The following is a 25,927-nucleotide window of genomic DNA, read 5'->3' as shown; positions in this document are numbered from 1 at the left end:
GAGCTGATAGTGGACTTTAGCACAAAGCAGGAGAGGAATTACCAGCCCCTCATCATCAACGGGTCCCCAGTGGAGAGAGTGGACAGTTTCCAGTACCTAGGTGTTTACATCATGCAGAACCTGACATGGTCCTGTCACGTTAACACCCCGGTGAAGAAGGCCCGGCAGCGTCTTTATCATCTCAGACGCCTGAAGGACTTTAAACTGCCCTCAAAGGTGCCAAAGACATTCTACACCTGCACCATTGAGAGCATCCTGACGGGAAGTATCACAGCCTGGTTTGGGAACAGCACCAAACAGGACAGGCAAGCTCTCCAGAGGGTGGTGCGATCAGCCGAGCGTACCATCCGCACCGAGCTTCCTGACCTGGACACTATATACAGCAAGCGGTGCTGGACCAAAGCCAGCAAGATTATGAAGGACCTCAGCCATCCCAACAATGGACTCTTCTCTCTGTTGAGGTCAGGGAAACGTTTCCGTTCCTTGAAGGTGAACACAGAGAGAATGAGGAGGAGCTTCTTCCCGCAGGCCATTCGGGCTCTCAACCAGTACACCTAGGATCTGGACTCTCTGGTCTTACCCCCACACGACATAACATAACATTCTACCTCAGCTGATTGTTGCACATGCTAATATTGTACTACTTTGTACTCTGCACTACTCTGTACACACAATAACACTCTCACTGTACATCTTCTCTGTACATCTTTGTGTGCACACTGCTCTGTCACTTTACTCCCTGTAAAACTGGACATTATATTTTGCCTCATATACACTTCTACAATATATTTATATATTTATCTTACATATGCACACTGTACATACTATACTCTTTTGCAACACCATTTCAATGTTGTCCATTTTATCTACATATATTCATATACTGTATCTTCTGTACATTATAGAATCTACACATATATTTATTTATATTGTTTTATTTTTCACATATACTATACATATACTATATTGTACTATATATATATATATATATATATATATATATATATATATATATATATATATATATATATATATATATATTATATTTGTATATTTGAAAATGCCTTTTATCTAATTGTGTGTCTCTGGAACATCTCATATCTATCAGTAATTACATTCTACTGTAAATACAAACTAATGTAAATTTCCCATTGGGATGAATAAAGTATCTATCTATCTATCTATCTATCTATCTATCTATCTATCTATCTATCTATCTATGATGCTGAGTTTGTAGTTTGTTAACTTCCTGTTCATTGTGTTACATCACTCAAAATTTGGCACTTTACAGTGCAACTCACACACACACACACACACACACACTCACACACACACACACACACACACACACACACAGTTTGATGAACTGAGATGCTTTGATGCTGTCACCTTATCGCTCTCACATGATCACTCAGGTTTGCTGACTGTGGAGTGTTTGGACGCTTTATGTCCCATGAAGCCCTCATGTCTATATCACCTTCTGGCTGTCTGTTTTAGTTCTGCTATATCTTTACAATAAAAATATAAACAAAAAACGAAGAATTTTAAGTAAGATTAACTGCGTAGAAAATCTAGATAAATAGTTTAGTATTATAATATATAACAAGTGAACCAGTGCAAACAATACATTTTTATTATACATATAATATATAATAAAAAAATATGTATTTTTGTATTTGTGTTAGAAGATGTGTTAGAAGCAGGAAAAATGGACAAGTGTAAGGATTTGAGCGAGTTTGACCAAAGGGGTCAAATTGTGATGTCTAGACCACTGGATCAGATCATCTCCAAAACTGCAGCTCTTGTGGGGTGTTCCCGGTCTACAGTGGTCAGTATCTATCAAAAGTGGTCCAAGGAAGGAACAGTGGTGAACCAGAGACAGGGTCATGGGTGGTCAAGGCTCATTGATGCATGTGGGGAGAGAAGGCTGGCCCGTGTGATCCGATCCAACAGACGAGCTACTGTTGATCAAACTGCTGAAGAAGTTAATGCTGGTTCTGATAGAAAGGGGTCAGAATACACAGTGCAGGACGGGTCAGGGCTGTTTTGGCAGCTAAAGGGACCAACATAATATTAGGCAGGTGGTCATAATGTTATGCCTGATTGGTGTATATAAATATTACTAATATTATTATTATTACTTCATACTGGAAGAGTGACACTTGATAGTAAAAGCGATTAAGAAAGTAAAAGAGTGGATTGAGCTTGAGTATGAAAATAAATCTTCAGATCAGGGTGAAGATAATATCACTGTCTGAACATCACATTTATCACACACAGATTTTCATGTTGACTTACACACTGACAATAAACTGCACTGTATGTGTTTTATACACTCCAAGAGCCACAGAGGGTTGTGTAATACCACAAGTCCAGTTTCAGTGTGTTTCCGGTCCAGTTTATTGACTCGGCTTTGTGTTTGATGCATTTTTGAGTTTCAAAATCAAAACCTGCTGATAGCTTGGGAGATGAAGCGAAAGTGGATCATCTGCTGGATATATAACCTCCTGACGCACCTTTTCAGGACACTCACTTACACTAACGCTGAGCTGAAGCCAACACGGGAAAGAAAACAGGTAAGAATCAACACATTTCTACTTTTTATTCGGCACCAATCGTGTATTCTTTACGAGTTATAAGCGGAATGCTGTAATTTAATGACAGATAAGCATTTACATTTCAGATGAACGGTCACTTGTACAAACATCTCATTTACACTGTGGGATGTTAGTAATAAACCCAGTTACAGTAAAATAATGATCACAGACAGTGTGGTGGGATTTATTTTCCAATAACAGCACAACCCTAAGTGTTTTATTCTTCTTGTTCCACTGCAATTTATCACTACATTTTCTATCTATCAAAAAATAACCTTTTTAACAATTTAGAGTTTCATTTATTGTTGTGAAACGTCCATGAAAGGAGCCAGAAACAGTGTTTCCCTCACCAGTCTCTCTATAACCTCTCTCTTCATGTTAATAATAGAAAAGTCACAGCTTGACGTCTTTTGTTACCATAGAAACCACAAAGAAGTGTAAACACCTCTGTCCTGAAGATGAAGTGAGAAAACTTAAAGTTGCAGTTTCACCTCTGACTGATACACAGGGCTGACACTGGAGACTCCTTACACATACATTAGAATGATGTATTACATACATTCATGAATACATTAGAATTCACTGTTCTGCTTTGTAGAACATCGACATGGCCAGTAAAGGCAAACAGTGGGTTCTCATGGCAGCAGGTTCTAAAGGATGGCAAGACTACAGTGTCCAGGTGTGAACACACGGGCTTCAGTTTAGTGTTAGATGATGTGCACAAGTAATGCTATGTTATATGTTACACAATATGATACTATTTTAATTGCTTATTTGTTTGTAGCTCAGTAAAATGATTTCCTTCTGTTACAGGCCAACGTGTGTCACGCATACCAGGTCGTGCACCACAACGGCATTCCAGACGAGCAGATCGTGGTGATGATATATGACGATATCGCTTATAATCAGCAGTGAGTATTCTGCTCTCAGATTAGAAAATCTAAAAGAAAAATATATATATATAATACCTACAGCATTTTGGTTTTGAGAAAGCCCATTTAAAAATATATATATTATAATTCTACACAAAATGTTTTATTTGATATCTATATATGAGCAAGACGTTGGTATTTATCTGCTGTTAGGTTTTTATGATTTTTACTTTATTATGCAACAGTACAATTTTAGTATTGTTTCTTTTTATTATTATTCATCCTGTAATTTATTTTTTAGCATATCACACAAAAAAATCTCATAATGCATCACATATTATTGCATCGTACCGTACAATGATCTTCTAGTTGTAGAGGTTTAAATAAATACAACAATCTGGCACGTGCAATTTAATTATAATGCTATTTATTCTTCATTCTTCATCTGCATAAATTCTGTATCTTATGTATAATTCTATAATGAATAAATATCTGCTTGTGTGCAGAAATCCCACTCCTGGAAACATCATCAATGTTCCAAACGGCCCAAACGTTTACCCCGGGGTTCTAAAGGACTACACCGGAGAGGTGATGTGTTCTGTAATATTTAATTAATAAATAAATACTCTGATGGGCTTAATTAAGTTTGTGGAGTGGAATTCATGGTTTTAATGGTCCATTATCAGGAGGTTTCAGCTGACAACTTCCTGGCTGTTCTGCGTGGCGATTCGGCTGCTGTCAAGAAAACTGGACCAAAAAAAGTCATACAAAGGTAAAAACCATTTATATTAGCTTTCTTTCTTTCTTTCTTTCTTTCTTTCTTCCTTCTTTTTTTTTACCAACTCCACATCTAATTCAAATGATGTTTGACCTTGTAGGGAAAGATTAATAGAGGAAAAGTAGGGTTATAGAGAGTTATAGATTATAGAGTGGTTAATATTTGAGCATCAGAAATGTGTTTCAGGCCCCATGGAGGTCATTTCTACTCATAAAGACTCTGAAGAAGACAGAAAATCATGTCTTCATTTTTTATGAGCTAGTTTTAGAATTTGAATGTTCTGTCCTCTCTACATATTAATGTAGTCATGCAACACTAAAATCCTGTCATCACAACCTGCTGCTGTGTAAATGCTTAATATCTCAACTGATGAGTTCATGAAATGAATAAAGATAATAATTTTTGTGTCTTTTGAGCGATACATAGCGATGCTCTCTGATATTAAAATGTGAAGTTCCTGCACATTAAGGCCTTTCAGACTGCACTTCACCCTGGGTTATTATCGCTCTAAACCTCATTATGAAACTCTGTGCTAAAGCTTTTAGTGTTAACTCCACATCACAATGCTGAACATGATCAGTGTGAAACGATGCGCTGTTAGAATGTTACAGCTGGTCGCTTAGCAACAGAAACCTGATCAGAAACTGAGCAGCGAGTGAAAACCTGATATCAGGTGAAAACCAGGACGTAGCTGAACAACACTGAACAAAAACGGCTTGGTGGATAGAGTCAGGATACAAAACACCCGACATGATGGAAGTAGAAAGGGGGAAATACGTCACAACTAAACATTAGAGGAAGTCGGATATCGAGCGGCTGGTCAACTAGACGACAAACTTAAAAAGAGCAAAAAAGATGAGAAAGCTGTGAAAGATAACAGAAGCTGCTCGGGTGCAGAAGAACAGAACTTTTTTCCTGACTGATAAAAGTGAAAGTGTGAGACGAGCCATTGTTTAAAGATTTATCCAATCAGAGCTGTCGATGCGTGAATATGCAAATAAGCAGGAGGTTAAGGCAGGGTTTACGGATGTAGAGGGGCAGATTGTGAAGAACCAGGATTGAGTGTTCACCCTGGTGAAAGGAGAAGCAGTGTGAAACCTCTAACTACACAACCCCAGGATTCTGTGTATAATCTCACAGGAAAATATTTCAGGTTTAAGAAGGTCTACAATGTGTGAAGGGATTTGTTTGTATCACTTGTTGTTACAGGAGCAGTGAAGTGAGGACTCTAGATGATGAAGAACTCATCTTCACTCTCCAAACTCCACAAAATGAACTTCATATTATATCTGTTTTCTGTTTCAGTGATGAAAATGATTCAATCTTCATCTACTTAACAGACCATGGAAATAAAGGAATCTTTCACTTTCCTAACTCCACAGTAAGTGCAGTCCATCATCTCCCGTGTCTCTGAGTCGGATTCAGAGCTCTGAGTGTAACTTTGCTGTGTTTGTGTTTTGATTTCACTGAAGCTGATTATCAGTAACTCGTTTTTAGTCAGAGTATCAGATCTTTATGACCGCTCACTCCTGAGGTCATGAACCGTCTCTTTTGATCTTGATTCTGTTCCAGCTTTATGCACATGACCTCATTAACACAGTGAAGGCCATGTCTAAGAGTCACATGTTTTCAAAGGTATGTGTTTATTCTTAATTGACATTTCAGCACATCTCTGTGTCTAAAAGCCAAGGTGTGGTCAAAATATCAGATATCAGAACTCTCTGTGGCAAACTGTGGGGCTTCATTATGACTGGAATTCATCATGGAGTGCAAACAAGTAATGAGTGAAGTAACTGAAGAAGAAGTTCAGAATGTTGGGCAGGGGCCCTCTAGTGGTCAGGATGGGAAACAGCCAGGTTTGGATGATTCAGTCTCGTGTGTTCTAGTGTCCTGTATTTGAGTTCATATCTCTCTGTTCCATTAAAAATAAATAACACAGATTATTCCACAGCTCTAGCTGGATTCTGATTGGTCAGATGGTGTTGATTATTTTCCTATAAATACTGTTGTCCCATACAGTTCTATTCCTTTGAAACTACAGCAATTTACCAGTTTAATTTATTAAAGAATGATTGTCATAGTTATGAGTAATTTAGTTACATTTAATATTAAAATGTCAGCATGTCACTCAGATCAGTCACCACCATCTTCATTTGGTGAAACCTTCCTCGACCCGGGGTTAAGAAAAAAAGCCCTTGAGAATAAACTTCACAATGAACTGGTGAAGTGAGAGTCTTTGTATACAGTGTGTGTGTGTGTGTGTGTGTGTGTGTGTGATGAGTGAGTGAATATAGTAGATTTAGTGATGGTTGGGATTTGTAGTCCTCAGCGGTCATGTCTGTAGTCTTGGCGCTCTCTTCATGTTTTCCCTCCATATCTCTCTCATTTATAAACCATGAAAAAGTTAATAGCCCTAAAACCTTTATATTTGTACGTGTCTGTACCTGTGTTTCCGTGTGTTTTAGCTGATCTGTTGTAAATTCTGTGTAACGTTTGCAGATGGTGATTTATTTGGAATCGTGTCTTTCTGGATCGATGCTGGATCAGCTGTCTGAGAGCAACGGTTAGTATCGTATCTATTTAACAGTTCCAGCATTGACGCCTTCAGATCCTTTCTTCTCCCGTGATTGACAGCTCTTCATCCTTTCTTTTCAGTGTATGCGGTTTCTTCATGCAGGCCTGATGAATATACCTACGCCTGTTTCTTCGATAAGAAAAGAAATACCTTTCTCTCGGATATCTTCTCCTTTAACTGGCTACGCCACATGGACACGGTTAGCGTTTGTAGAGTTATTCTTAGGAATTCACTTTTAATCAAATATTTGTTACAGCACAAATTTCTGACAAAGATTTGTAAAGTATTTAAATTCTACACCATTCATGTTTCATCATCTGAAGGTGAAACTCACCGTGACGTCGTTCGGAGATCAGTTTTCCTACCTGGAGAAACATGTGAGTAAGGATGCAAGGAAGGCTGGAGTGACCGAGACACCATGTAACTATGGTGACAAGGTATGTGCAAAAACAGTAACGAAGGTTTTGTTCAAGTCAAAACAAATGATTAATGCTGGCAAATGTTGTATTATTTATAAAACTAAATAATAATGAAAATTTTTCCCTCCTTCACTGGACGTTATTCAGGGCATGCTGAAGTTGATGCTGAGTGAATTCCTCGGAGAATCCCCCGTCTCCGTCAGCGAGGTCTACACGTCCCAGACCCTGAACGTTGTAGAAGTGTGTGACGTTGTAGAAACATCAGACGTTCCACTGATCGTTCAAGAAAACAAGATTAAAAATGAACAGGATCCAGAAAAAAGACAGATCCTGCAGAAACAATATGATGATCTTAAAAAAGTAAGTAAGCCACTTCTACTCCTACTGAACTGTAGTTCATTTAGAGTCTGAACTGTGAATAGACTCAACCCTCACACTCTCTGTCTCCATATCCTGACTCTTCTTCAGGAACATAACTAAAATTCTAGAAGTAATAAAGACAGGATGTCGCTGTTACAGTAAAATACAGAGTGAAGAGGTGGTGTGATGAGGCGTGAAGAGATTCCAGAGTTTCACTCCTCTTACACCACAGCAATCTGACAATAACAAAAACATGTATGCTTTTTTAAGGTGCAGATTTTGTAAATGAATATGACCAGCTGTGGTCTGTGTAACAGCAGAACTTCAGCAATGTTTATTGTTTAGTTTTAATCATTTATATAATCATTATATGATTAATGTTATTTCAGTTATAAACTTAACCATTATGTCACAACTGCTGTCATGATGTTTGTGATGGATTAGATAGATAGATAGATAGATAGATAGATAGATAGATAGATAGATAGATAGATAGATAGATAGATAGATAGATAGATAGATAGATAGAAACTTCATTATCATTTCAAAGTACTGGTACATAGCAACAAATTAGGTGTTTAGCATCTACCAGAAGCATAGAAACTGTGCAAATGAACGAGTGCAGATAAATATGTAGATCAATAAATAAGACTATGTCAGAATGTGTATAGAGAGGTATGTGCAAGTTGTATTTACAGCAGATAAAGTGTCAGGTGTAATTATAAATTGTGCAAAAATGTGTGTATTATGTACAACAGTAAGAGATAATATACAGTGTTTATACAGATAGTATATACATATATAAATATAAATAGACAGATAGATAAACGAGGTGTAATATATGAAATTAACAATATGTACAAAATAATTATATTACACATAGAAAATATTATAATTATAATATAATATGAGAATGTACAGGGAGGAGCAGAGCTGCCGGGTGGTGGAGTGTAGTGAGACATGAGTGTCCTAGTGGTGTAGTGTAGAGTTCCCTCCTGGACGGATGGAGGTTGAACAGTTTATGACTACATTATCATTACATTTTATATTTGTATATTTATAAACACTTTAAATGTCTTTAGGGATTAAATTTGTATCTATTCATCACATTTGTAGAAGAGGAAGACAGTGGATGAAGCGCTGCAGAAGATTGCAGAGAGGATAAACGCCTCACGAGCTCTGAGTGAAAAACGTGAGGTGACTCTCACGTACGAGCTCAAAGTCGTGGCTGAACATTTTAGGAAAAATCTCTTCGACTGGGAAAAGGAGCCGGTATGTAAACATGATTTATAGAATGGAGTAAGAACATTTCAGACAACAATAAATAAACATTAAAACATAATAAACTTCCACTTTAATAACAACAATAATAATGCTGATCATACTAACAGTAATCTCTCTCTCTCTCTGTCTTTCACACTTTCTCTCTCTCTCTCTCTCTCTCTCTCTCTCTCTCTCTCTCTCTGTCTGTCTGTTTCTCTCTCTCTCTCTCTCTCTCTCTCTCTGTCTGTTTCTCTCTCTCTCTCTCTCTCTCTCTCTCTGTCTGTTTCTCTCTCTCTCTCTCTCTCTCTCTCTCTCTGTCTGTTTCTCTCTCTCTCTCTCTCTCTCTCTCTCTCTCTCTCTCTCTCTCTCTCTCTGTCTGTTTCTCTCTCTCTCTGTCTGTTTCTCTCTCTCTCTCTCTCTCTCTCCATGCAGTTTGTTGTCACTCGTTCACATCTGCAGGTTTTAGTTAATCTGTGTGAGAGTGGCTTGCAGGTTGAAAGGTTTGTTGATGACTTTCAGTGATTTATATTTCATCTGAATTAAACACATCCAGTTATTTCTAATTTTATTTCTAATTTGTTTTTTCCCCATCAGCATCACTGAAGCCATCACTCACGTGAGCCAAGAGATTACTTTCTGAAGAAATCACACAACGACTTTTAGTAAATTGAAGATGTTGTTTAATTCATCTTTTTACAAATTTTATCAACTTTTTAAGTAAAATAACATAACAAAGCCTGTCAAAGACCAAAATAAAGAAATTGCAACAACAAAACAGCTTATTTGTGTAATCTGTATATTTAGACAACAGTGTGCTTCATACTTGATTTGTATAGAGACATAAATGAAACAAACAAACAAACTTTTGATACGAACATTTTATCTCCGTTTGATTTCAGTAAAGTGTTAAACAGCAGTGTGCTGCAGTACCGCTTCTGACCACCAGGTGTCACAATCGCCCGAGTTTTAGGTACACTCTCATCACAAACACGTGTATTCATTTTACAGATCAGCGCGGAAAGGGTCACATTTCACCAAAAACAAATGTTTTACTGTTTTTTTATTATTATTATTATTAATAACACTGTTAAATGCAAAAAAACTGTAATGTTGCTTTTTTTTAAAATGATGGTGATGATGATTATATTATTATTATTATCATTAGATTTTTTTTAATGAGCTCTAACATTCTAAAATTGATTGGTTTAAAACACACACACACAAACAGGTACGGGTTTCTGTGGCCATTCAACAAACAAACAAACAAACAAATAAATAATGGTTTGAGTTAGTTTCAGTGATAACAGACAGATACCATATGCAACTAACAAATTTTTTCCAAATGTTTTGGAATCCACAAATAAGTCAACTGGAGGCCAAAACCCCCACTACAGCATCCACTAGGAACTGCACATCATCACTTTCCATTTGCGCTTGTGTTGTATAAAGAACTTCAGAGCCACAGTTAAACATAAGTCATGAAAGTTAGTCAGTGTATGATGATTAATGAACAATAAAAATGAAGATGATTAATGAACAATAAACACTTCTTTTTACTGTTAAAAGACTTTTACAAAAGCTTCACTTTTATTTCAGTTCCAAAAACAAGTCAGAACATCCTTCATTTCAGCTGGACCTGATGAAACTGAGGAACTTGCAATCTCAGCACCAACCATGACTTCACTGTTGAACATCCTGCACTAACCTAAGCACTGGCTCCTGTTCCAAAGACTTGCTTCAAAATGTATGTATGCCTCTGCCTCATCATGTGGTCCTCAACCTCAACCTCAATCTCCTCTGAGACATCAAACATGGCTTCCACACGGCTTTAAGATAAGTAACCAAAATACAGAATACCTGAGAAAGACTGAGGGGGCGTGGTTTACTTAAAGCACTGCATTCCTGATTACAAATGCAGCTGATAAATAAACTCTGAAACCCTTATGACATTTAAAACATCAGTATTTTCTACAGATTATTAATGTCTCTTCTGCTGGTTTCAGGTCAAATGCAGCGTCTAGCGCACTGGTTCTGTTTATACTTTCACTTTCACTTTCACACTGAGTCACTACTTCTTTTGGCAGAAGACACACACACTGTTAAAACTACAATTCCCAGAGTCCTTTATGTTTTCCTGCCAGGAAACTCAGTGACTAATTGACATTTTTAATCAGTAGGTATGAGTTCTGTGATTGATGGGTGTCTGGACCAGTCAGTTAAAAAAGGGGCAGGAAAAAGACACATGGGAGTCAAAAATTGAGAATAAAGATTTTGTGTATTATTGAACAAAGTAACACAGATAGCACATAGATGTAGAGACACACATTTTCCTACAGCTACTTTAACTAAGAGTTATTTTCTTACTTGTTAAAAGAGGTAATATTAAAAGATATAATCCTAGCTGAGAGAAAGCTACTCTTTCAACTACGAGGTCAATTATTTAATTTGGTTAAAATCAACTAACATTTAAATAATAACAGCCATTATTTCACTCAGCCACACCCATTTATTTATTCATTTAATGATTTTTATTTTTATTTACCTGAGTACATTAGTAGTTTAATGCAATTAATTAATCTTCTTTTTCAAAAGGTGCTTTCACACAGGCTATTTAAGTTGTTTTTATGATGATCAGTGAAAGTATGCATTTGATATTTATTCATATGCAACAGAGTATTTAAGTTCTTCTCTTCCATACATGTCGGTTATGTGTTCTTCTGTGAACCTGACGGAAACAAAAATAATAACATATAAATAAATACGAAACATAAGTATGCTGATATTGAGTATCATTTATAAACAGAGTATTGTAACAAAAAGCATTGCATACACAACAGTTCTCAGTTGACCCTCATGATACACATGAATATGTTTCCTGTGCCTTACAATGTTTTCCCTCTGCAGAAGACTGAACAAAAATCCACTTTTACAATCTTTGTTATAGATTAGGTATACAATAATCACCTCTTCATTAGGCAGGCTCATTATTTGCTGTAATATGTTGCCTGGCTGAAAGACGATTTGATTTCCTTCTCTGACAGGCACAAGTTGTCTGTTTGACCTGCTGCTCGAGCATTTACAGCATTTAGAACATGACTGATGGTGACTCATGGTCTCCTCTTCTTCTGGAAATGACGTAACACATTTAATTATGATATCTAATTAAACAGAAATGCCCAACTGCAAATCACAGGTTTATATATTAACAATAACTCAATACATACACCCAAAAAACAATATATTTATCAGGAATTTCAAGTAATCAACATTAGTCTTATTACTATTTTAGGAAAATTGTGATCCAGTTTCATGTATTTCTATAAAACAAATTCTAATGATCAAACCCTATCACTGTAACTTACACCTAGGTCAATTTCTTTTCTGTTTTTTATATCATGCTTGTTTTTTTTGCAAATGCTGTGAAAATGGCACACTGGTAGGTAAGGGAAAGAGTAAAACGTTAACAATTTATTTGAACTGCTGCGCAACAGGACCCAGTGCTCTCCAAGAAAATCTCAAAGAGGTCCCTGATCTATATTTACACTAAGTTTTTATAAATATTATTCAACACAAAAAGAAAAATAGTGTCACTCATTGGCTACATTACAAAACCTGTTCAGGACAACCCGTCTCCAGTGCGTCTGACTCTCTAACAATTCACGCAAACAATCTCTGTTCACAAATAACTTTTTTGTCACGTACAAAGACGTTAAAATTTTCCATCAAGCAAATCAACCATAAAGATTATGATGGGCTACAAGCACAGAGAGATGCTCACCTGATGGTATATCAGGTGTATACCATATATATATGGTAAGTCTCTTCAGATGGAGGGCTTCAGACACACGCCACACTTTATATAGCCAGGGGTTTTTTTTTCGCATTCCTGTGCTTATGGTAAGCCTTTGTTACACCAGCTAAACAGGGTCCAAAAAGTATTCCTCACGTCGGGTCTCGACACTGAATTTGTTACTTCTCAGAAACACTAGGCTGTTTACACACTACATTCTCAGTGACTCTGACAGATAATGGGTCAGATAAACTTTGTGTTTGACAAAGGGAGGCTGAGAAGCAATGAAGACAAGAGCAATTCCAAAATGTGAGGCAAAAGGGCAAACAACAATATCAAAAAATCCAAAAATCAAAAAAACTCAAAAACCAGACAATCAGAGACAATATAAAGGCTTGGTCACAGGAACAAACTGACTGTGATTTCATGGTGATTGAGACCCTGTGTGTGTGAGATCACTAGGGAGTTTGCAGACCTGAGAGAGCCCCCCTCCCAAGGGCTTATTCTGGAAGCACTGACCTTTCTCAATCTCCCTATGGGGAAGGCCCAGGATATTCTGGGTAACTGGCATGGAATTTGTATCTGAGTTTGTGATCAAGGATGTCATCTGGTTGAGGTAGCCCCCCCACTTGATCAGGCACTCCAATGTGGAATTGCAGCAGCATGAGTTCAGGATGGTCTTGAATAAGTAATCCGGTTGGCCTTCAATATTGCGAGGAGATGGAGGAGGGGAAGTTCACGGGTGTGAGGAAAAACAAACCAATGCTGCTAGTTTAAAGTGTGATGCATGGAATGAGGGGAATACGAAAATGTCCCCACACCACTGATTTTGTTAAATATATGAAATTTGACACTAGCAAAATTCCCCAAACTTTAGCTTATAGTGATTGGATGTTTACTTACAGGGAGGCCACGTCAAATATTGATTTGATTTAGATTTTTCTTCTGTTCGCACACTTTGTCTTTTAAAAGCATTCCTGCTGTGCAGCATTTTTTCACACCTGTGTTGAACTGTCTGCACAGGCGATAGTTCACGAGTCCCACCTTCTCCACTACTGTGTAGGGCCTTGTCAGGGGCCAGGAACAACATCACACTGTGTGTTTAAAGTATAAAAACTACAATATTTAAATAGCAATCTAATGTCAAAGCAGTAAATCAAAAACTAGTAAATCTGATTGTGCAGTTTAGATAAATAAGAACTTAAACAAAACTACTGAAAACATGTAATATCATACAATATAGTGTTTAAATTAAATTTATTATTGCTAACTTCACTAGCCTCCATTAACCTTCACTAACTTCACTAACGATGTCGGAGCAACAAGTCATACTATTTAATGTTAAACACGATAAAAGACAAGATTCTTTCACTTTCAGTTCTTGTTTTTTTACATTGCTGTATGTTGAAGAGCATCACTCTCATGCCATAAAAGGCCAAGAATGCACACTCTTAGCAACAGCCACTACCTATACAAGGATCGTCACAAAATTTGTTTCCTTAAAGCTGCATGTACATATTTGATTCTGCCTTTTAATGTCTCAAACAGTCTCACATATAGATTAATAACTTGGTTTTTACATTTTCTTGTTATAAAGCAGCAGAATTTATAGTTCTTTATTTCAGGGGTTAATCTAACTATCAAACTGTTCACCTCTTCACTGACATCTTTGGTGGGGGGGGGGTGCTGACATGTCTTGCTGCTGCTATTCTTCAAGTTACCTTTTCTTTTTCTTTTTTTTCTGGACTACTGCCATTTGCATATGTCTGGAACCACCAATCTACCTGTTTGGCTTCCGATGGTTTGGCTTGTAGCCTTCTCCAGCTGCTGCTTACTTGCTCAGGGACCTGTGTTTAGCATAGCATTGGTTGTCACTATGTGTGTAGGTAAGCTGATCATCTGCTTGTTTTGTTTTCTATATTCTACCCAGTAACACTGAAACTCTGAGCCACCAAAAGTCTGTCCACTCGGACATTGTTCGTCCTCTTCAGCAGAAATATGTTCACTGTGCATCCAAATGGACCTTTATCTTAGATGATAGTAAGTCAATCCGAACCTTCTGGTCCTCCTACCGCCGCCCTCGGAAAAGGACAGGATGAAAAAAAATTGGATTTTTTTTATGTTTGCCTGAGATGTAGCAGCAACCAAATGACCTTTCTCAGCTTAATCAAACTATTTCTCCTGGATATTTTTACACCAGCAAATCCAGTGTTTCCTTCAGGGGAGGTGGTCTCGTGAAAGTGGAAAGTGTCGACTGTCATTTTGTTCTTTGTTCCCTAATATAATATTGCTATGTGATTTTAATATACACATGAGCTACGTTAAATATACATTAACTAGGGATTTTACATCCTGTCTTTTGGACTACAGCAATATGTTAACCTACTTATTCTATGGGACACATTTTGGATCTGATTTGCTGCTCTGGTGTAACTCCTCTCAATTGTACTGCTTTCGATATGAGCATTTCTGACCACAAGATATATATATTTTTTTATCTTAACCTTATACAAAGCAAATCTGCCTCGTTCCATCAGTTTCATAAATATTAAGAACATTGATAGCTGTTTTTTCTAATGGACTTGACAACCTCCTTAGCAAAGGCAATTTATTCACCCCTGATTAGCTGGTCTCATACCACAATGGTGGTCCATCTAGTCTCTTAAATGCACTTGCTCCTTTAAAAACCCGATCTGTTTTTGTACCTGCTCTGATAAATGTATTGTTTTATGACTTTTTTAATGACAGAATTGAAAATATCCTTTTACAGCTAACCTCCTCAGATAATACCACATGCAGAGCATCTTCTTTATCCCAGATTTCTTTCTGCTCTTTGTTGTCTGCATTTGCACTTCCATCTTTTGCCGAAATAGAAGCTCTCATCCGTAAACCTAAATCTCAGCCTGCCAGTTAGATCCCCTTTCTATGTATTGTTGTGGAAGTTTGAAGAAAATAGCCCACTGGTATGGACAGGCAAGAGTAAAAATGTTTACAATTTATTTGTGCTGCTGTTCAACAGGACCCAATGCACAAACAATCTCTGGTCACAACAATTTCTAGTCACAAACAACTTCTATTCACATACATTCACAGAGAAGGCCAAAACTTCACAAACATCTTCTTCTTGTAAAATTTTGCACTTTTGCAGAGCGACTTACATTTTATCTTATTTTATACATCTGAGCAACTGAGGGTTAAGGGCCTTTTTCAAGAGCCCAGCAGTGGCTGTACAAATGTACAACCTGCTGATCAGTAATCCTACACCTTAACCACTACGCGATTACATCCCATTTACTGTACTGGAAAATCTATAGTTAAAAAACTGCGTCACATCTTTTACCAGTCTGTGGTTGCCAGTGTTCTTTTCTATGCTGTGGTGTGCTATCTATCTATCTATCTATCTATCTATCTATCTATCTATCTATCTATCTATCTATCTATCTATCTATCTGTAACTGTGTCTCATCATATTTAAACCCATTTAGCATGTAGCACTATGCGAAGTATTGTTAGCTCTGTCTGTATTACCAAGCCTTTGATTTCATTATATCATTGTTGACTGGATCATTGACTTTTTGCCCTGTTTTCTGGTTTTTCTCTTGGATTTGTGATTTGGATTTGTTTGCACCTCTGACTTTGTCTTTCTGGTTTTTGATCTTAGCCTGTTTTTTGACCCCAACCTTGTTCTATATTTTGAATCGTTTGCTGTATTTCTTCAGTAAACTCTGCATATGGATTCCACTCTGCATACTGGCAGTGCTCTTGACTGGTTCAAATCATATCTCTCTGGTCGTACTCAGTTTGTCCAAATTAAGAATTTTAGATCTCAGTCCTTCCCTGTTACTAATGGAGTTCCACAAGGGTCTGTGCTGGGCCTCCTTTTATTTATAATTTATCTTTTAACTTTTGGTCATATCTTTAGAAAATTTGGGATTCAATTTCACTTTAATGCAGATAACACCCAGCTCTATTTATCCACCAAGGCTACCTCCACTCTTCAATCACTGAATCTCAATCACCTCTGACTCTCTCTTACACCTTGCATAACTGCTATTCTTGTTCACACCCTGGTCACTTCTTGTATTGATTACTGCAGTTCTATTCTCTTTGCCATTCCTCACAAGACTTTGCATAAACTCCATCTGGATCAGAATGCAGCTGCCCAGATTATTACTAGAATTCTGAATACAGAACACATGATCCTGCTGCAGCTCCACTGGCTCCCTGTTAAAATTCGGATAGATTATAAGATTCTGCTCTTCACCTTTAAGGCTCTTTATAATCTTTATAAGCGAGGTCTGTCATGAAACAGGAAACAATGTTTGGTATAGTGATTTCACATCAAAGTCAAAGTCAAAGAAGCTTTATTGTCACTTCAACCATGCACAGCGAAGTGAAACAAAGTTCTTCCTAGACCAGAGGTGCTACACAGAACAAAAACAAAGTACAGCTGACACAGACAAACATAAAGCTAAACATAGAGCTAAACTTTACTTAAGGTACAATTCTTTAGAAACTAAACATACAACATAAGTGCACAGGATGACAAGACAAGACAGTGCAGACGAACACAGCACAGTTCAGTTTTCTGTTGAGAACAGTTCTCAGTTGTGTGTGTGTGTCCATGTCCAGCTCAGTTCAGTTCTCTGTTGAGGTACCTGATTGCCTGAGGGAAGAAGCTGTTCAACAGTCTGGTTGTGCGGGTCGGAATGCTTTGGTACCGCTTTCCAGATCGCAGGAGGGTGAAGAGTGTGTGTGAGGGGTGTGTGGTGTAAATGTCCATGATAGAGGGAAGAGAGACTCTGATGACCTTCTCAGCTGTCCTCACTATCTGCTGAAGGGTCTTGCGATCCGAGACAGTGCAGTTCCCAAATTAGGCAGTGATGCAGCTGCTCAGGATGCTCTAGATGCTCTGTAGAAGGTGGTCATGATGGGAGATGGAAGATGAGCCTTTCTCAGCCTTTGCAGGTTGCTCCTGGGCTTCCTTGGTGATGGAGCTGGTGTTGAGTGATCAGTTGAGGTCCTCTGCCAGATGAACACCAATTTGGTGCTCTTGACAATGTTTAGTGGAGAATGGTCACTCTGGGCTCTCCTAAAGTCAACAGCCATCTCTTTCATTTTCTCCATATTCAGAGACAGATTGTTGGCTTTACACCAGGCGGTTAGACACTGCACCTCCTCTCTATACACTGACTCATCGTTCTTGCTGATGAGACCCACCACGGTCGTGTCATCGGCTAACTTGATGATGTGGTTGGAGCTGTGCATTGCTGCGCAGTCATAAGTCAGCAGAGTGAACAGCAATGGACTGAGCACACAGCCCTGAGGAGCTCCAGTGTTTAGTGTGATGGTGCTGGAGATGCTGTTCGTGAACCGGACTGACTGAGGTCTTCCAGTCAGGAAATCCAGGATCCAATTGCAGAGAGAGGTGTTGGTGCCCAGCAGACTCAGCTTCTCAGGTGCTGAGGAATGACCGTGTTGAATGCTGAACTAAAGTCAATGAACAGCATTCATATGCAAGTATCTTTATTGTCCAGCTGTGTGAGGGCCAGATGGAGGGTTTCGGTGATGGCATTGTCTGTGGAGCAATTTGGACGATACGCAAACTGCATGGCGTTGCTTGCCAGAGTTGCTTTGTACTGTTGTGTGTCTTTTATTACATTTTATTTATTTTCGTTATGTTTCTTTTACATATTTTTTCATAAACAGTGCAGCATAATACAGGAATGCAGCATTTCTGCACAATCTCATTTGTTATTATTGTTTTTGGTGCACTTTTATCATACTGGATTCCTGTCCTGGTTGAGAAGTGCCTGGGCTTCATTGTTTACACCAGGAATCAGCTGGTGAACCTCCAGCACAGCAGCAGGCTTGGACAAAAACCTGAAAACCCCAAAGGAGCTAAGGAGGAAACACTGGGGCTGCAGAGCAGGGAAAAGGTGACGGTTAAGAAAGAGGAGATACAGACCATCGCTTCCTTTATTGTCATGGGAAACGTAAGATCACTGGCCAACAAGATGGACGAGTTAACATCACTTTTAAGAGCGAGAATGTATGATTAAACACCGGAATCTATTGTGAGTTTAGTTGGCTTTCAGTTGGCTGTCACCCTGAGCAGCAAGAAGAAGGGAAGAGGAGTCACAATTTATGTCAACAATAAATGGTACAATCCTGGACACATTACAGTGAAGGAAAGAGTGTGCAGCCCTGACATCAAACTGTTAGCAGTAAGTCTCAGTCCATAGTATTTGCCCAGAGAGTTTTCCCCTAAGTGCCTTCATAGCTAACTGTGGTGATTTCAACCATGTCACCCTGAAATCAACCCTGACCACTTTCAATCAGTTTGTGGACTGTAAAACAAGAGGTGATAAAATCATAAACTTGCTGTATGTGAATGTCAAGGAAGTATACAGCTTCATAGCCTTTTCCCTTTGGGCAGATCAGATCACAACCTAAACCTTAAACTCCTCTTTTTACTTGCAGTCAAGCAGCAACAGTGACCATGAGAACTATATGGAGGTGGTCACACAAAGCTATAGACACTCTACAGGGCTGTTTGAGTTGACAGACTGGGGTGTTCTCTGTAATGCACATGGGGAGGGTGTGAATAGACTTTATGGTTATGTAAATTTCTGCATGGACAATATAGTCCACTCTGAGACAGTACACTGCTTTCCAAATAACAAAGCCTGGGTGACCAAAAACATCAAAGCATCACTTTACAGGAAGAAGGCTGCCTTTAGGAATGGTGACAAGGAGAAGATGAGAAGAGATCAGGCAGAACTGAGGGGACAAAATCAAGGAAGGGAAGGAGTGATGTAAAAGGAAGCTGGGGAGTAAACTTGCTCAAAATAACATGGAAAAGATGTGGAATGGAATGAGAACCATCACTGGCTATGGAAGAAAGACTGACTAGGTGATGGAGCTAGACTTAAATGAGGCCAATGATTTACATCTGTTTTTAACAGGTTTGATAATGTGTCTTCTGAGCAACTGCTCCCCAGCTCCTCCTGTGATTCACCCCCTTACAGTACAACAGCCCCCTTTCCCTTTAATTCAATTCAATTCAATTCAATTTTATTTGTATAGCGCCTTTTACAATGAACATTGTCTCAAAGCAGCTTTACAAAAGAAGAGAAACGGAGAAAGTGGAGGGGAAAAAATGAAAATAAAAATATAAATAACTAGAAATGAGAATAAATTATTAAGTTAAATTATTAAACTATTTTATTTTATCCTTAATGAGCAAGCCTGTGGAAATGGTAGCAAGGAAAAACTCCCTTGGATGATTTGAGGAAGAAACCTTGAGAGGAACCAGGCTCAGAAGGGAACCCATCCTCTTTTGGGTGACACTAAACAGTAAATAATGTAACTGTAACTGATTAATGTCCTTTCTTCAACAGCAATCAATGACCCATGAGGAACTATTAGGTCAGTGTAGATTCTAAGGTCATTATAAACACTAGTTCTTTGCTGTCACTGGCTGACAGATGAAATGGCAGATCTGTGACGGTGTGAAAGTCCCCAAGTGTCTCTGTCCATGGCTGTCTCCTGGTCCACACAGATCCATCCACAGCATCAGTGGGCACCACCACGCGGCGAGACTCCAACCAGGGGTAGGGCACTGGTCACACTGGAAACTGGTGAACACTGGGAGCTCAGGAGTGGGGTGTATAGCTCCACAGAGAAGGTAGAGAGAGAAAGAGAAAGATATTAAGTATGATTCTGATCATGTGATGTTTTAGGACAATGCAAATTATGTGTCAAGTGCAGGCAGGGCCTCCGGCAACTAAACTAAAAGCATAACTAAAAGGGAGAGCCAGAAGGTCACAGACATGAAGGCTTCCCGGGACATAAAGCATCCAACCACTTCACAGTCAGCAAACCTGAGCGACTTGTGAGGGTGGTAAGATGACAGCATCCAATGCGAAATTTGACTTGGAGTCAATGTAGTGTGTGGGAAAATTTTAAATAAAATTTAAAATAGGCTAAAATAGGAGTGATGTGTTCATATCTTCTGGTTCTAGTTCTGGACTAACTGGAGCTTGCTTATGCTCCTACTGGAACATCCAGACAGTAAGGAATTACATTAATCCAACCTAGATGTTACAAAAGCATGAACTAGTTTTTCTGCATCATGAAGTGACATCATATTTCTTATCTTGGCAATATTTCTGAGATGGAAGAAGGCTACCTGAGTGATATTATCTACATGAGCTTCGAATGAAAGACCAGAGTCAATAATCACACCAAGATCTTTTACTGCTAGACAAGATGAAACCAAAACAACTCCATGCCCAAGAGGATTAAGGTAGTGCTTGGAAAATAATGGTGGCCACACAAAATATTGACACTTTGGGCCCAATTTGGAGTCACTTTTGTTGCCAATGGTTTAGACATTAATGGCTGTGTGTTGAGTTATTTTGAAGGGACAGCAAATTTACACTGTTATACAGGCTGGACACTCACTACTGTACATTGGAGCACAATGTCATTTCTTTAGTGTTACATGAAAAGATATAATAAAATATTTACAAAAATTTGAGGGGTGTACTCACTTTTGTGAGATACTGTAGCTCACAGTAAGCTATACCATGTTTATGAATAATTACACCAAGGGGTAACATATATAGGGAGAAAAGCAGTGGGCCTAAAACAGAACCTTGTGGAACACCGAACATAACCTTGGTATGCATGGAGAAGTGACCATCTAGATCTACAAACTGATAACGGTCAGTCAGATAAGACCTGAGTCAGGAGAGGGCTGTTCCTTTAACACCAACAACATGTTCTAGCCTATCAAGTAGAACAGTGTGGTCAATGGTGTCAAAAGCTGTACTCAGATCCAGTAACACCAGTAAGGAGACACAACCCTGATCAGAAGCCAGTAACAGGTCATTGACCACTTTAACCAGTGCTGTCTCTGTGCTATGATGAGGTCTAAATCCTGACTGATACATTTCATAAATGTTATTTCTATGCAGGTCTGAACATAACTGCTGTGCTACAGCCTTTTCTAGGATCTTGGAGATAAAGGGCAGGTTTGATATCGGTCTATAGTTAGACAGCTGACAGGGGTCGAGGTCCGGTTTTTAACCAGGGGTTTGATAACTGCTAGCTTAAAAGATTTAGGCACATAGCCAGTGCTTAGAGAAGAATTAATTACTTTTAGAAGGGGTTCAGTAGCTACTGGTAATATCTGTTTAAGGAAAGATGTGGGTAAAGGATCTAGGATGCAGGTAGAAGATTTTGAAGAAGAAATTAGTGAAATTAGATCAGGCTCTTGAAGTGGAGTGAAGCACTCTAAGCTCTGATCAGAAATAGTTATATTATCTAAAGAATTATCTATCAAATAATTTGGTTTTAAATTAATAGTCAAAAATTAATTTTTTGCCTGATATTGTCAATTTTTTCATTGAAAAAATTCATGAAGTCATTGCTGCTACATATAGATGGTGTGCGCTTTTCTACAGTGGTTTTACTCCTAGTTAGTTTTGCTACAGTGCTAAATAAAATTTTAGGATTGTTTTTGTTATCTTCAATTAGGGCAGAAAGATACGCCGATCTAGCACCACTAAGAGAATTTTTGTATCTCAGAAGGCTTTCCTTTCATGCTAACTGAAATACTGCCAATTTATTTTGACACCATTTACGCTCTAGTTTCCTAGCTGATTGTATTAAAGGTCATGTGTAGTCGTTGTACCAGGGTGCTAGTTTCTTCTCTTTAATTATTTTCCTTTTAAGTGGAGCTACAGTGTCTAGGGTGTTGCGAAACATTGACTCCAGGTAATCAGTCGCCTGGTCACTTGGTCACTTCCTGTGTTTGAAGCGCTTACCGCGAGTTTCCTGCCTGTGTCGGAGTTTTTTATTCGAAGTTTATATAGTTTATATATCTGATGCTGTAGTATGCTCTGGCCCCATCCCAATGTGGCATAGCGATGTAGCTTACAGCAGGTTATGGTCGCTCAGATAATCTGAGCTCTTTTGAGGGCAAGGCTGGCCTGTTAGGATGGGACAGTGTCCATTCCACTCGGGAAGGTGCTGCTCTCATTTCTTGCAGCATAGCACATAGTCCTAGAGCAGATCTAGTCAATCAGTGACAATCCAGGGCCAGCGCCAGGGAGCAGACAAGCAGTTTGTCACCCAGGGTTCATAACATTGTGACTGTGTCTATTCCCTGAGCCAAACGAAAATGTTTTAACAATCAGAAAATTTGTTTTAGTAACCTGACTAACATAAAACTAGATGATAGTGAATGCACAGCCTGCACCTTTGATCTGAAGCTAGGACTGTTAAATATAAGATCTCTGTCAACTAAAACACTTATAATTAATGAACTGATTACTGATCAGGAGTTTAACAGAAACACGGATTAAACAAAACGAGTACGTAGCATTAAATGAAGCTTGTCCGCCTGGCTATAGCTATATACATCAACCGCGTCTAACAGGCAGGGGAGGAGGTGTCGCAGTTATTCATGATAATAAGCTAGGTGCCACACAAAAACCCAGACATCAATTCAACACATTTGAAGTTCTTTATACTAACCTAACGTATGCAAGTACAGATAATAAGTTCACAGAGTCAATTCCACTAATTGTTATTTACAGACCCCCAGGGCCATACTCTAAATTCCTCAGTGAATTTGGAGATTTTACTTCAAACCTTGTTGTTTCTTTAGACAAAGCATTAATAGTCGGAGACTTCAACATTCATTTTGATAAGCCAGAAGACCCTCTGAGAACAGCAGGTGTGTCCATCTTAGATTCATTAGGTGTTAATCAAAATGTAATAGGGCCCACTAATAATGGAGGTCACACTCTGGATCTCATTTTTACATTCAGATTAAATATAGAAAACATAGTCACTCTTCCACAGTCAGAAGCTATCTCAGATCATTATCTAGTTTCATTTAAAATGTGTCTTAGACACGAGATGTGCAAGCAACACTCCCCCTTTCCCCTTTCCATTATACCACCTGTAGCAAATCTAGCTCAAAATTTAAATATTTAAGTGTAATTATAACTGGTTATAATTAATTATAAATATTCAAATGGGGGTACTTAGAACTAACGGTTAGAGAATCAATAACACAATTATTTGATTTGTTTGTCCAGCGAAGAGACAGTATAATTATGTATTAATTCCAGGGAAAGTTATCTTCCTGGCCAAGAAAGAATAACTACTTTATAAAGTACTAGCTGTAATTTAACACGGAGCAAGAGCAATGTTCAGGGACCCTGAAATTGTGAGCAAAGCACAGAGACAATCACTCGTGAATAAAATGCATTTAATAAAACAAAAACACAACACATACTAACTATGACACACATACATAAAAGACAGGATAAGGATTATAGAGAGGGGATAAGTAGGCAAAGAGAGATTGAGATTAAGGAAGGGAATACGGAGGAAATCAGAACGAGAGAGAGAGAGAGAGAGAGTTTGAAGGAGATAAGGAAACTAGAGAAGAGATCAAATGTGGCAAGTTTCAGATCGAGTTTTGATTACAACCGTGTGAGAATCGTCAAGGTAATTAGGATTCACCTTAATAAAGGGGCTTCAGCTTAAAATTGCGGATCTAAAATAATTAGTAACTTTTACTTGCATTGGTTCATTGATAAGAGTCCTGATGTACTGGATTCAAGGAGGTTCGAAGATTTAAAGTCCTCGGAGTGAGCAAGATATTCTGCTGGAACGAAAAAGGTTTCGGTGGTGCAAACAAAGTTCTTCAGTTGAAGCTGCCGGCAAAGTCTCAGGAGAAAGTAAAAGTCTTGTCCCGAAGAAAGATCGGAGTCGAGTCGGGCAACGGTAGAAGAGATTGTGCCGGGAAGAAAAGGCCCATGGGGCCCCCCCCCGACCGCAGAGCGGAGAGGGGGTTGGCCCCCATGGGGCCAAGCCGAGCTGAGCAGAGCAAAAAGCCAAAGCTGGACAAAAAGCCACGATAGATGGGTGCTTAGGGTTTTTATTGATCCCTTGGTCGCGCCCAGTTTTTCAGAGTGACCAATCCAATACCTGAAACTTTTGGAGGGAAAAGTTTCTTTGTCTCCGCTCGGTCACTCATTTGTATACTTTATGGTGAAGTCAGGGATGGATAAAGATTCAATTAAAGTAACATAGGCTCATATTATGTACTTGGATGACCACATGGCCTACACTATTTCTTATAAAAGTAAAAGAGGATCATTTTGATAGTAGACACGAAAGAGACAGTATGAGAGGAAAGGAAACTGGGTATAGACAATTAAAACATTCTTATCTTATAAAACATGTTCTATTTCATGAAAACACAGAACAACAGGTCATGAGTGGTAATACAACCAAAAAAATATAAAGGCAAAAGGGGAATCCATATACAGGTGTGTTAGGTATGGGTCAGGGAGGGTTTTACTATTGTTTTATTGAAACTTGAATAAAGGAACTCTCCTTATGTGTGTGCATGTGGGGGTCAGGATGAGCGTTTCCAGATGCTTTGGGTGTGTGTGTGTGTGTGTGGTTGTGGGTGTGTACGTGTGTGTGTGTGTGTGTCTTCAGTCAGAACTTTGGTCATCCCCCGGTCAAGGCATTGATTCGGTTTAGATTAGGGAATTCTTGTTGACTTTTAACGGCAGTAAAACTGCTAGCCGCAGGGTGATTTGCATGTTAAGGTCACAAGTTGATGGGGAGTCCCAGGGGTGTGAGGCTGGCTATCAGTACTGATGGTCTGCAGAATTCCAACATTCATGGAGGCAAGAATTCCTCCTTCATCTCCAGTCTCGTTGGGGGGGTCATTGGTTATCCAGAGCCATCAGACATCCCGAAACCTGGCTCCCATGAGTTACAGCATGTCGGTTGAGTCAAAATGAAAGAACTATAAGCAAAATAGGTCAGTTGTGAGTTGCATAATGGTTATTTGAGTTTTTGAGAAGGATGCAACTGACCCCATGAGCAAGTGAGCCGACCTGGAGACGCTACACACCATATACTTCACCATATACTCTGCCATTGTAGGCTGTATTAAGAGAGGTCAGGAGTCAGAGTACAGGAGTGTGGTGGACAGCATTGCGGTGTGGTGCAGACAGAATCACCTGCAACTCAATGTCTCAAAGACAAAACAGCTAGTGGTGGATTATAGGAAGCAGAGGACTCCCCCAAGCCCAATCATCATCATGGCCACTGAGGTGGACATTGTGGACAACTGTAAGTATATGGGTGTCTACATAGACAACAAGCTGGAATGGACCAAAAACACTGATGTTGAATTGTAGTGTATACAGATCATAACCCTTTAACC

At 38.7% G+C, this 25,927-nt stretch overlaps 1 protein-coding gene across 1 annotated transcript; it reads left to right on the top strand.

Moving 5' to 3' along the window:
• Positions 1-2,942: 2,942 nt before the first annotated feature.
• LOC131363964 (legumain-like) lies at positions 2,943-9,616 on the top strand. The gene is made up of 13 exons (XM_058406974.1): positions 2,943-3,276; positions 3,411-3,508; positions 3,976-4,057; positions 4,156-4,241; positions 5,553-5,628; positions 5,820-5,882; positions 6,747-6,810; positions 6,903-7,021; positions 7,146-7,259; positions 7,389-7,601; positions 8,718-8,873; positions 9,297-9,364; positions 9,459-9,616. Exons 1-13 carry the CDS (start codon positions 3,205-3,207, stop codon positions 9,502-9,504), a joined length of 1,257 nt encoding a protein of 418 aa, XP_058262957.1. The 5' UTR covers positions 2,943-3,204; the 3' UTR covers positions 9,505-9,616.
• The last annotated feature ends 16,311 nt before the right edge of the window (positions 9,617-25,927 follow it).

This window comes from Hemibagrus wyckioides, linkage group LG13 (assembly GCF_019097595.1).
Source record: "Hemibagrus wyckioides isolate EC202008001 linkage group LG13, SWU_Hwy_1.0, whole genome shotgun sequence".
Taxonomy (NCBI): domain Eukaryota; kingdom Metazoa; phylum Chordata; class Actinopteri; order Siluriformes; family Bagridae; genus Hemibagrus; species Hemibagrus wyckioides.
Note: the sequence above shows the minus strand (reverse complement) of the source record. Positions and strands in the feature narration are given on the sequence as shown.

What these genes read in the sequence shown, in the direction of transcription:
- LOC131363964 (XM_058406974.1), top strand. Translation starts at nt 3,205, where the DNA reads ATGGCCAGTAAAGGCAAACAGTGGGTTCTCATGGCAGCAGGTTCTAAA. An exon ending in TTCACTTTCCTAACTCCACA is followed by an intron (nt 5,629 to 5,819) that starts GTAAGTGCAGTC and finishes ATTCTGTTCCAG; the next exon opens with CTTTATGCACATGACCTCAT. An exon ending in TCAGCTGTCTGAGAGCAACG is followed by an intron (nt 6,811 to 6,902) that starts GTTAGTATCGTA and finishes CTTTCTTTTCAG; the next exon opens with TGTATGCGGTTTCTTCATGC.